The sequence below is a fragment of the Thamnophis elegans genome, chromosome 4, assembly GCF_009769535.1.
Source record: "Thamnophis elegans isolate rThaEle1 chromosome 4, rThaEle1.pri, whole genome shotgun sequence".
In the NCBI taxonomy this organism is placed as follows: domain Eukaryota; kingdom Metazoa; phylum Chordata; class Lepidosauria; order Squamata; family Colubridae; genus Thamnophis; species Thamnophis elegans.
Genome location: NC_045544.1, coordinates 114,214,644 through 114,226,925, shown reverse-complemented (window position 1 = coordinate 114,226,925; position 12,282 = coordinate 114,214,644). Strand labels below are relative to the sequence as shown.

The following is a 12,282-nucleotide window of genomic DNA, read 5'->3' as shown; positions in this document are numbered from 1 at the left end:
TCACTTTAACATTATTCTTTGTTTTATAGCCTTTTCTTCCTGTCCAGAGACAAAATTCATCCTCAGAACTTTTTTTTAAATAATCCCACTTCATTGTCTCTGTTATGTCTTTTCCATTGATCAAACAAACGTTATTAAAGTCAGGAGTAGTTCAGTGGTGAGATTCAATTTTTTTTACTACCGATTCTGTGGGCGTGGCTCTGTGGGTATGGCAAGGGAAGGATATTGTAAAATCCCCATTCCCTCTCGATCAGCTGGAACTTGGGAGGCACAGAATAGATGGGGGGGGGGTTCTCCAGAACTGGTCAGAACCTGCTGAATACCACCTCTGGAGTAGTTGCTTCTATTGTCTGCCTTACAGAAATATAGCAATAGCAATAGCACTTAGAATTATATACTGCTTCACAGTGCTTAACAGCCGTTTTACAGAATCAGCATATTGCTCCCAACAATCTGGGTCCTCATTTTACCGACCTTGGAAGATTGGAAGGAGTCAACCTTGAGCAGGGCAGGGTTGAAGGAATTGAACTCCTGGCAATGTGAACAAAGTTAGCCTGCAATACGGTATTCTACCCACTGCGCCCCCAGGGCTCTAAGAAATATCTTACAGAGTTGACAAGAATTTGTCAATATGTTGGTGATCCAGAATGCCATAATAACAATATAAGATTGCCGGCATCATATTCACATATAGGCCTTGACTTATGACCACTACTGGGATCAGAATTTCCATTGCTGAGCAAGGTGGTTGTTAAGTGAATCATGCCTGATTTTACAAACTTTTTGCAATTGTTGTTAAGCAAATCAGTTTTTAACACTGCAGTTTTTAAGTGAATCATGCTAACTAGCTTCCTCCATTGACTTTGCTTGTCTGAAGCTGCCTGGGAAGGTTTCAAATGGCAATCCCATGACTTTAGAACAGGGGTATCAAACTCTATTTCATTGAGTTCATTTCATTTCAGGGTCGTGTTTGACCTCGGTGGGCGTGGCCACCTGGCATGGCCAGGGAGGCGTGGCCACTTCGACATCACTCATGTTGGGGGCGTCTGTGGTGGTCTGAGCACTTTGTCAGTGAAAACAGGCTCCCAAGCTCTGTTTTTGGCTGCAATGGCCTCCTGTAACCCTCTGCCAGTGAAAACAGAGCTTGGGTGGGCCACATATGGCTCTTGCAAGCTCAGTTTTTGCTGGCAGAAGCACCGCGGGCTGATTCTTCACTGTTTCCAGAGTGGGCCAGATCTAAGCCCCCCTGCGGGCCGGATCTGGCTCCCGGACCTTGAGTTTGACACCCCAGCCTTAGGACATTTCAACCATTGGCAAGCACCTGCATTTTGATCATGTGACCATTGGGGTGATCACAACCACGTGATGGTTGTAGGCCACTTTTTTTCCAGTTCTGTTGTAGCTTCAAACTATTGCCGAACAAATGGTTTTAGGTTAAGAACTACCTGTAATCGATCAATAATTCCAATAACTAATATACAAAACACCTATTGTATAGGAGCAATTTGGAATGAATTGTTTGGATGGTTTGTTGAATTTGCACTGGCCTTTTTTAAAATCAGGGCCAGTGGCTTGTAAAGGGGAAATCTCTATTTCTGGGTTTTCTTCTGTGCTATACTGTGAAAAATTGCTTAGAACATCTGCATTAAGCATTTTTTTTTACCAGATGCATTAACATACTGTTTGTAGATTTGGATACCTCTGTAAACTGTCACAAATCCAGTCTTTCCTTAAATTTTTCTCATCTTTATTTTCTTCCCATTTTGAAAGTAAATATTGCTTCTTTGCAGCATTCTATGGTGAACCTTGGCCCAGAACCTTTGTGTTAGATTCCTGCTATTGGCAATAGGTTTGTAAAAAAAATTGTCATGCCAGATACATTTTTTTTTAAAAGTATGTTTTGCAAGCATTCTTATTAAATACTACTTCGTGAGCAATTTTTTCCTTTCTCAGCTGTAAAGTCTAGATACCAATGTTCTGAACATTCTCTTTGTTGCTGTGCTTATGAGTTGCTGAGAATCACCTGCCAAAGTAATCTCACCTTTTTTTCTTTGGTGGAACACAGCTGTACTTCCCTAACAGAAAAAGACAACAAACAGAGATCCTAGACGGAAACCATTTTTGGAAATTCCTCATATCAAAGTAGAGTAGTTTCTTACTTCTTCTTTTCTCTATTCTATATTAATTCAATGATTGTGAAATCTATTTCAGAAAATAACTTGGCTTCATAGAGCTGAGGTGTCGCAGTGGTTAAAGTGCAGCACTGCAGGCTACTTCAGCTGACTGCAGTTCAGCAGTTCGGCTGTTCAAATCTCACCGGCTCAAGGTTGACTCAGCCTTCCATCCTTCCGAGGTGGGTAAAATGAGGACCCGGATTGTTGGGGGCGATATGCTGACTCTGTAAACCGCTTAGAGAGGACTGTAAAAGCACTACGAAGCGGTATATAAGTCTAACTGCTGTTGCTATTGCTATTCACAACAATCCTGAGGCAGAAGCAGCAGGAATAAGTAACCTGTGTGCATGATGTGATACGGTGGCTCAGTGGCTAAGATGCTGAGTTTGTTGATCAGAAAGGTCAGCAGTTTGATGGTTCAAATCCCTAACACCACATAACAGAGTGAGCTCCTGTTACTTATCCCAGCTTTTGCCAACCTAGCAGGTGGAAAGCACGTAGCAATGCAAGTAGAAAAATAGGAACCGCCTTTGGTGAGAAGGTAACAGCATTTCACGCATCTTTGGCATTTAGTCATGCCAGCCACATGACCACAGAGATGTCTTTGGACATCACTGGCTCTTTAGCTTTGAAACGAAGATGAGAACCACCCCCTAGAGTCAGGAACGACTAGCACATATGTGTGAGGGAAACCTTTACATTTTTACCTTATACATGATGTCTAGGGAGATTCTCAGTCATCCAGGTTATGGTTGTCCCAAAGATGCTTTCTTGAGAGGCAACTGGATTTTCTGGCATTGTGGCCAAAGGCACAAAGGAAGGCGAACCTGATGGAGCATGTATGTCCTTGTTTCCATTTAGAATATCTCTATCCAGATTTTCCTATCCAGATAATCCGTCTGGATACCTTAAAGGATACTTTAAAGAAGGTTCAGTCTAAGCATGACTGGACCACCCCAGAGTAAATTATGTTTGCCTGTTGTACTTGTGACCAAGACTCGAAGGGAGGCTATGTTTTGTGTTGATCTAAATTTGAATCAGTTTTCGCAGTGCCAAGAATTGATGACTCACTCATTGGATAACTAGGAGAGATGGGTACATGTCAACTCTGAATCTAATGTAGGACTATTGGCAGATCCCTTTGGAAATAACTTCAAGGAAAAATAATGCCTCCAGTGTCCCACAGGGACTATTCTATTTTATGTGGATGCTATTTGGATTTCATGCTTCTTTGCAATCTTCTGGAGTTTGATGGATTATTTTCTCTCAGGCCAAGGAAAGTTTTGTAATGCCTATCTCAACCACCCGACTGCAATTTGAGCTAGAAGAAAGGTCTGTCCCACCTCAGAATTGCAATAACCAATTCTAGATGACCAGAGTCAAGTCTTTGGCAACTGTTTACAACCAAAAAAGCAAGATGCTCACAGTGTCTTCTTTAACCAGATTAACTGAAAGTGAAAAGAGAACTAGGCTACAGAAAACTTGGTAAATTGGTATGCTTTGCTTGGCACCCACTTTAGTTTGAAATTTATTCTGCTGAAACATTCTCTTGGTAACCATTCTTTTTTTTTTTTTTGCATTATGGAGATAGCTATGAGTTTTCATGATCTTGCAAACACCCATCCTCTTTATTGACTTATGAGAAGCCAATTGCATCTAGTTTGATCATTAATTTGAAAAAGTGCTACCTTGTTCTCAGTGAACCAGTTTCTTGGCTATATCGGGAATGCGTGAGAAATTGGATTCTGTATTCTCACACAATCTGTTAGAAATCAGAGTCCCAGCGGAAGCAGATTATCTGGGACCCTGCTATTCAGGATTCAGAGCTGATTATGGGATGGAAACAGCATGGATTGGGACATGGAGGGAGGAATGCAATTGCCTGATTCTAGTCAGACATCTCAGCAGCTTTCAGTACCATTTACTATGTATCTTGTTGATTCAGCTTCTAGGGCTAGGATTTGCACTGTTTTGCAATAATTCCTCTCCTACCAGAGTGGTTTTAACTTGTAGTTATAGAGGAACAGTATGTGAGGCCTTGGTTACTCCAGTGAGAAGGACTTCAGGGCTCAGTGCTTTCCCCCACACTATTTAACATCTGCATAAAGCTGGAGGTCAGCTACTGTTTTGGGATGAGATGCAGCCAGTTATGCATTACCAGTCTGGGGCAAGCCAAGGATATGGGAAAGAAAAGCTTGGATTGGTATCTTAATGGGGCACAAAAAGCACAAATTTGCTGCAAGACTGAACTGCTGTATATTGGTCCTGATAGTTATTCTGGACAAGATCATGCTTCCCTTGAAGAAGCTCCTGCACCACTCTTCCTGGGTTTAAACAACAGGGAGAGAGTGTGGTCAGCATAGTCTTTGCTCATGTTTGGCTGGAAGAAAAGTTATGATGTTACCTGTACTGGAATCATCCAGCATTGGTAAAATATTAAAATCATGTTTTAATCATAATCATGATTTGATTGGGTTAATGTCCACAACAGGGAACAGCCTTTGGAAAAATTACAACTGGTGACAGGGATCAGTTCCACCATTGCAAGCTAACACCTCTCTGGAATTCACTCTACAGGTTACCAAATCTACTAGACTCATTTCAGATAATGATCTATATCAGCCTTTCTCAACCTTGGCAGCTTTAAGAGGGGTGGACTTCAACTCCCAGTATTCCCCAGCCAGCATTGCTTTAAGGTGCATGGATTCAACTCCCAGAATTCCCCAAACAACAGGCTTTAAGATGTCTGGACTTAACCTCCCAGAATTCCCTAGTCAGCATGCTGGAATTCTGGGAGTTGAAATCCAGACACCATAAAGTAGCCAAGGGTTGAGAAATACTGCTCTATATAATCTTATATAGCAGAGGGTCTGGTTATATTGGATCCTGCCTTGCCAAAAATTGAATTTGTCTGTCAAGGGAAGAACCTCAGAAAGAGCTGTTAAGAGTCTCTGCGTCCCTTACAGTGAAATCATAGTTCTTTTAAAAACCATTTGTTTCATACATTTTATCTTTGTAAGATGCATGTTGTCAAACTAGCATTGACCTGTGTCCCATCTGAGTCCATACCATCCCAGAGTCTGTTGTAGTTCCACAGGCAGTGGTGGGTTTCAAATTTTTTTAGAACCTCTTCTGTAGGTGTGGCCTGCTTTGTGGGAGTGGCTTGCCAGCCATGTGACCAAGTGGGAGTGGCTTGGCAGTCATGTGACTGGGTGGGTGTGACCAACTTGTAAAATGTGGTGAAACTCACTTAACAATGTTTTTGCTTAGCAACCAAAATGTTGGCTCAGAAACTCTGGCATTTGAAGCACGCAAGTCTTAAAGCTGTCAAGTTACAAGACCCTTGCACCCCTAACCCTTTAGGGGAAAAAACCCCAGGGGTGTTCAAACTTGACAGCTTTAAGACTTGTGGACGTCAACTCCCAGAATTCCTCCTCCAGTCATGTTGGCTGAGGAACTCTGGCATTGAAGTGTGCAAGTCTTAAAGCTGTCAAGTTACAAGATCCTTGCACCCCTAACCCTTTAGAACCCTCCCCCGGGATGTTCAAACTTGACAGCTTTAAGACTTTAAGGTTTAGATAGGACTCTTCGAGGTGGGCGGGGCGATTGGTGAGCCAGCCAATCAGTGAGCAGCAGGCGGAGCAAGCGTGGTGCGGATGGGCGGGGCGGGAGGGAGCTGGAACCGGTTCTAAATGGCCCCGTAGATTTGTGGAACCTCTTCTATAGAAGAGGTTAGAACTGGCAGGAACCCACCCCTGCTTATAGGGGAATCAGTGCTTGGGGGCAGAACATCTACTCTGTATGTAGAAAACCCAACTTCAGTTTTTGGCATGTTCTGATGAAAAGGATCAGTAGCAACTAAAAGGAAAGACCTTTTACTGTTGGAGAGTTTTCTATTCAGGTGGATGTACTGCAGGATGAGCAAAACTTTCCATAGATTTAGCAAAAACTGGAATTATGCAGTTGCTTGGTCCCCATCTTGCCAAGAAGTTATGGTCCAAGAAGTTGTCAGGATGCTAGTTGTACTCACAATGAATATTACAAAATAGAAAACTTATCACATCCATTATCACCAATTTTGTCTTATAGGCCCAGGCAGCAAGAAGAAAGCTTCAGGACCCTGTGGCCATTTAGGATCTTTGACTGCTCTCAAATATGCTGTGGTTGGTCTCTACTTGCTGGTGTTCCTGATTTTTGTGGGCCTTTTTATCCTAGCAGGTAAGAATCAGACCTATATTGGAGCAGCTGCTTGTCAAAAAAGAGAGTTCCAAAACTTTTTGCAGAGCAGGAGTGACTTGTCTTCTCATTCCTGTCTAGCAAAGAGATTGGCATTGGCTAATAAGAAGGCATTTAAGTTACACTTGGTTTAAGCGTATAGGAAACTGGAGAAATGGTTGCTGAGTCAAATAAATTGGGTAAAAATTGGGTATTTATTATTTCTTAATTATTTTATGCGGCCCCTTCTCCCCTACAAAGTAAATCTGGGAGGTTTGCAAGTTATAAAAATATAAGTAAAACATTAAAACTACACCCATTATGATTTTAAAACTATATTGAAACCAGAAACCAGATATCATTGGTGGGGATTGAGGTCTTACCCTGTCAGCCAGCTCCAGAGGCAAACAACCTCCTTGGAGCTCCGGGCCAGTTTTAATACCCTTCCAGAAGCTGGAAGGGAGGGAGCAGTTATCACTGCTGCTGGTAGAGTGTGAGGCCTAGATTCAGCTGAATTATTCTATTATAATGTCTCTGCACTTTTATTTATTTATTTTTTGAAAATTTTTATTGTTTTAATTAAACAAAAAAAGAATAATCTTTCGTTACATCTTGTAGAAAGCGTGTCGATTGGTTACAAATACATTTCGTGCATTTCTTCCACATTCATTACATATACTTCATTCGATTTAAGGTGTACATTTTTAAATTTATGTATTTTGCTATCACTGTACCACAATTCTCATTTGATTACAGTTACTTAAACGTGCTTTTATCTAAAATCATTTGTATTTGAAGACACAACCATCTACTGGCATACATTCGCAATCTCAATTAATCTCCCATAACTTTACACCTTTATAAAATATTCTAAGACAAAGTCAATTAGTAGGATATCAAAGCATTCCCTCCCCTTTTTCCCCCCATGTTAATGGATAATGTTTAATGATATATACATGTGTGTTGTACCAGTAAAAGCAAATTGGACATAAGCTTTAATTTGTGAGTCTCTGCACTTTTAGATCTTCTTTGGGGACATGATGTTGGGTTCACACGCTGAGCTTCTTCAATGAGAAAAGCATATCCTTCAACGTTTCGCAGGAACAATTTCATTATGAAATAATGTTCTCATCCCAGCAGGGATAGCTTCTGTTATTGCCGGTTTGCTCAGAGATGTGCTTCATGCATGTGCGCGCTTCATGGACGCATGCACAGTACTAAAAAAATGCTTCTGTGCATGCTCAGAAGCAAAAAAACAAGATGGCACCACTGATAGAACCGGTTTGGGGGCGTGGCAGTCCGGTTACTACTTACTTGGCCGAATCGGTCCAAATCGGTAGGAACTCACCTCTGCATTCCAGGGATCACTGTCTAGTTCTCCAAATCTATTCCGTGCTCATGTTTGATATTTTCTCTTTATGCCGCCATGCTTCATTTTAGAAGCCAAGAACATACCTGGTGTTTATATTTATTATAAATGTGAAAGGAATTGTTGTGCTCTGGTTTGATACTAATAATTCATAACCAGCACATAAAACAATCTGTGGTTATGCAGGTCATGGTACTTTAAAATCTGTATGCAGATAAACTTGTCTATTGGGAGGGGACATAGCTCTTTGCATAAAACACACTCAGGTGCCTTCGACATAAGTGCTCAATAATTGGCTCTTTTGTTTAACATAATAACCATATTTGTTTTCATAATTGTATTTTGGAATCCATATTTACTCAAGTCCAATCAATAAATATATTTCCCTTCCCCATTTGAAAGAATTACAGCACTAGAAATTAAGAGAAAGATCTTCTCTGTTTGCAATTCGCAGGGTTGCTGAACAAAATGGGCAAATAGACTTGGATCATGTGACACACTATATAACCTATTGTTTGCTCAATCATGGCTAAAACCATAAAGGATAGTTTCCAAATCACAAGGGCAATGTTCACACATTGCTCTGGGCCAAAAAGAAATAAATTTCCTTATGACCTGATCTTGGCTTCTTATGAAAAGATGAATATTGAAAAGATTCCTTGAAAGAAAGCTACAATCTGACAAATAACAAAATCAAACCACCCTACAGAATTTTTAAATAATGGTTCTTAAGCTCTTTGACCCAATTATCCCTTTTTCTGATCTCAAATGATATCATTACACCTACAACTCCCCTTTTACCATTCTCATCTCATAACTAATTCGGTGTAGAGTTGGGGTGACTGGGTGGAGCTGAGAGTTTACTGGCTGGATGCCCTTCCTGATGCCACATGGAGTTTGCAGCAGATATTTTGTTCTTTGTACTTGGGGAGAGAACTGTCTGCCGCTGCCTAGGATTGAACTCTCAACCTTCCAAACGGGAGGCGATTAGCTTCGCTCATCATTACACCTACAACCCTTCCTCAAAGTTTTATTTTTTGGCACTCGCATTGGATCCTCAGAAACAATTACGTATACATTATTCTATTAGCTTCAGTTTAAGAATCACTGGCTTAAAAGCTTTCCATTACAATAATTAGAAAAAAATAGGACCAAATAGACACTGAGTCAAAGAGGTAAGGACAGAAAATAAGGCATGTTGTTTCTGAATATTTCAGTTTGTTTTGATCAGGTCCACTTAATCAACATCCTTGTCTTCATACAATGAAACCTTTCTGCTCTTCTTTTTCTGTTCTTGTCACTGAAGAGCATTTGGAGCTGAGGTACAGATAGATAAAGACGTAAAGAAATAGCTCAGTGATTATCATCAGACTGGCAAGGATGTCTCAATTCCAATATTCAGGCAAGAAGCTGAGTGAGATTTGTGGGTGACCACAAACCAACCCCAAGAGATTTGGCGCTGCACCTCTGGATTTGTGTATTGGGAAGCCGCCACTATAACACATTTCCAAAGTATCTGGGAAGATGTAAGTCAAATCTCTCTATTTCTGCTAAGAATATGGCCCCTGGCCCCAAAACTTTTGGGAATCTAACGATTGTATGATGACCCATTGGAAGAACCAACTTGCAGTTTCATTTATTTCCCCTTTCCTGAAATCTTATTCCAAAATGCTGTTAAGGACGCAGAGGCATCTGTTGTTGCCACTGTTGCACTGGAGCATTAACAGTCAACATTTTGACAAGTATATCACGGTAAAGCCCAAACAGAATCCAGAGTACATATTGTGCACATTCAATATAAGCTTCCTCCTTCATCTTAGAATAGCTTGCCTCAACCCTACCATATCAAGAACAGTCATCAACACAGTGTGAAGGGAAAGTGTTGCTGGCCAAGCTGTATGCCAAAGCAGACCCTTAGATCAAGAATTGGCATCAATAGGTATATGCTGAGGCCAATATACTAGCAGGATTTATGGATGATTGCAGCATTGTAGCTGACATTTGACATTGCATCTGACAATGAAAAGTTTGACATTTTTATACTCAATAGTGGGTTGCTGATCTTCCCAACAGGTCCATCCTGTTCTTTCCTTCCTGCCAATATGGGCCACGAAACTTCTGCCTTTCCAGAATCTGCTCAGTTATGTGAATAAAATTAATAAACAGGATCAGAGAGACAACAGCCAACAGATCATGAGTGTGATGGAGGAGCAACCATCTATGAATAAATTCCTCCATGCTAAATCATGGTTTGTTTGCTGAATAAATCATGCGAAGCTGCACCTCATGGTTCACAAATGAAAATACTAGGCCCATACAGTACGCTATGCCATCACGTTTCTTGGACAAAACTGAATTGATGTGCACCCCAGAGTGCAATGATTTGCAGTCCTATTTCATACCAGCTGAAGACACCCTTTTCTGGCCTAGATAAACCATCTATTCACAGCACTGTTCCTTTCATCTCTTGTTTCAAGGTTCTTGACTTTCATTCAAGTCAGGTCCAGGTCTGTCACCTGCTGTTACAGCTCACAGTATTCCCAGCCAGGGAGGAAGATGCCAGGTAATAGCAGTAGGAATAGCGGTACGGGCGTACCTGTGGTAGCTGGGAGCAGCGGCCACTGTACCGGAACAGTGGGCCGTTTGGCTCACCCGCCCACCCGCGTTCCTTACTATTTTATGAGACAAACATGCCAATTGCGCACGCGCACACAGCATGGGGCACCTGCAATACCTTTGCCGAGCAGCTGAGTGTCGCTGGGTGGTGGCATGTGCATGCGTGTGCAGCGCGCGATCCCGCCGAGGATGCCTGGCCCTATCGCAGCATACCAGTTGTGACGGGATCCGGAACCTACTACTGCATTTCAGTGTTTTAAACCCCTCTCTAAGCAGTTTACAGAGTCAGCATGTTGCCCCCCCCCCAGCAATCTGGGTCCTCATTTTACTGACCCCGGACGGATGGAAGGCTGAGTCAACCTTGAATTGGTGAGAATTGAACTGCTGAACTGCTGGCAATCAATAGTCAACAGAATTAACCTTCAATAACCACTGCACCATCATGGCTCTTGGTTCAGGGCAAATTGATTCAGACTGTTTTGACTCCAAAACGTTTAACGTAGGTAACAGAAATGAAGGTGATAAATATACCTGGGTGTCATTTCCTCCATGGGTTGGCAATGAAATGCTCAGACAGGACTTGGAAAAAGATAGGACTTGGTTGGTCATTCCCCCTCAGGGGTGGGTTTCAGGCAGTTCGCGGCGGTCCCCGCGAACCGGTTGGTCAGCGAACCCGGAAGTAAGTAACTTCTGGGAACGCCGAAGGGTCCACCTGCCCGCCTGCGTTTCTTACCCGGTTTTGATGAGTTCTGCGCTTCCACGCATGCGCAGGACGCATACAGTGCATGCGCAATCCTCCAGGAGCAGCTGGAGTATCGCACAGATGCTAGTACGCATGCGTGCACTGCGCGCGTGCACGAGGATGCCGCCAGCCCCATTCCAACCGAACCAGTTGGAACGGGGCGAGAAACCCACCCCTGTTCCCCCTGTTTCTTTTCTTTCCCATCTTTGCAGGACAGATAAGCATAATTGAATGGCCAGGTTATGTCCAGGTTTCTTGGGCTTTCCTTTCACTTGAAGGATTGTTCTCAGGTGTTTGCTTTCTTTTATAGAAACCCACTTGGCCTTCCTACATTCCGCCACTTTTATCCACTTATTTCTCCTTTTATTTATTATTCTCTACTGTGAAACTTCGAAACTTTGAAATGTCATTGCATTGATTTGCCTTTTCATGAAAACTCTTGGTGTATCTGAGGAACAATGCGGAGCTGAAAGACAAGAAGATGGCGCCATCTTCTTCAGCCAGACTGGCAACCAAACCTTATTTCAGTCCTGGCAATTTTCTTCTATAAAATCTGAAGATGTCAGGACAGATTAAGTTGGGGGGGGGGAACCATTCTTTTCTCCATTTGCTATCTCAGGCAGGTTCTTCACTCTGCCTAACAGTAGGACCGACTGTAATTCAATACATGAGCATTCTTAAATATTAATCTAGTTACTCTTTCTGGGGACATGGAGAAAGTGACTCTGCTGACTTAGATGGACCTATGTTTAAAGAGGGAGAAATATTTGCTATCTTCTACTTCTATATTACTTCTCTGAAAGTCAGAACTCCATCACTTCCTTGGAAGTCATGTAGGGGGCTGGAAATCTTATATTGTAAGCATTGCCCTAAAGAGTCCATTGACATGGCCAAAGTTGTTTATTTCCTTGGTTTTTAAAAAATCATATTATAGATGTTTTGGAATGTGATGGCTCAGTGGCTAGGATGCTGAGCTTGTTGATCAGAAGGTCGGCAGTTCGGTGGTTAAATCCCAAGCACCGCATAATGAACTCCCATTACGTATCCCAGCTTCTGCCAACTTAGCAGTTCGAACTCACGTAAAAATGCAAGTAGAAAAATTGGGGCCACCTTGGTGGGAAGGTAATAGGGCTATGTACGCCTTTGGCATCTAGTCATGCCAGCTA

General features: G+C 42.1%; 1 protein-coding gene across 1 annotated transcript in view; it reads left to right on the top strand.

Annotated features, from left to right (window-relative positions):
- SCARA5 (scavenger receptor class A member 5) overlaps window positions 1-12,282 on the top strand; it is a 121,130-nt gene that overhangs the window by 27,074 nt on the left and 81,774 nt on the right. The window contains exon 3 of the mRNA XM_032216433.1: window positions 6,264-6,392. Coding sequence (XP_032072324.1) covers window positions 6,264-6,392 — 129 coding nt within the window. The remainder of the gene's footprint in view (window positions 1-6,263; window positions 6,393-12,282) is intronic.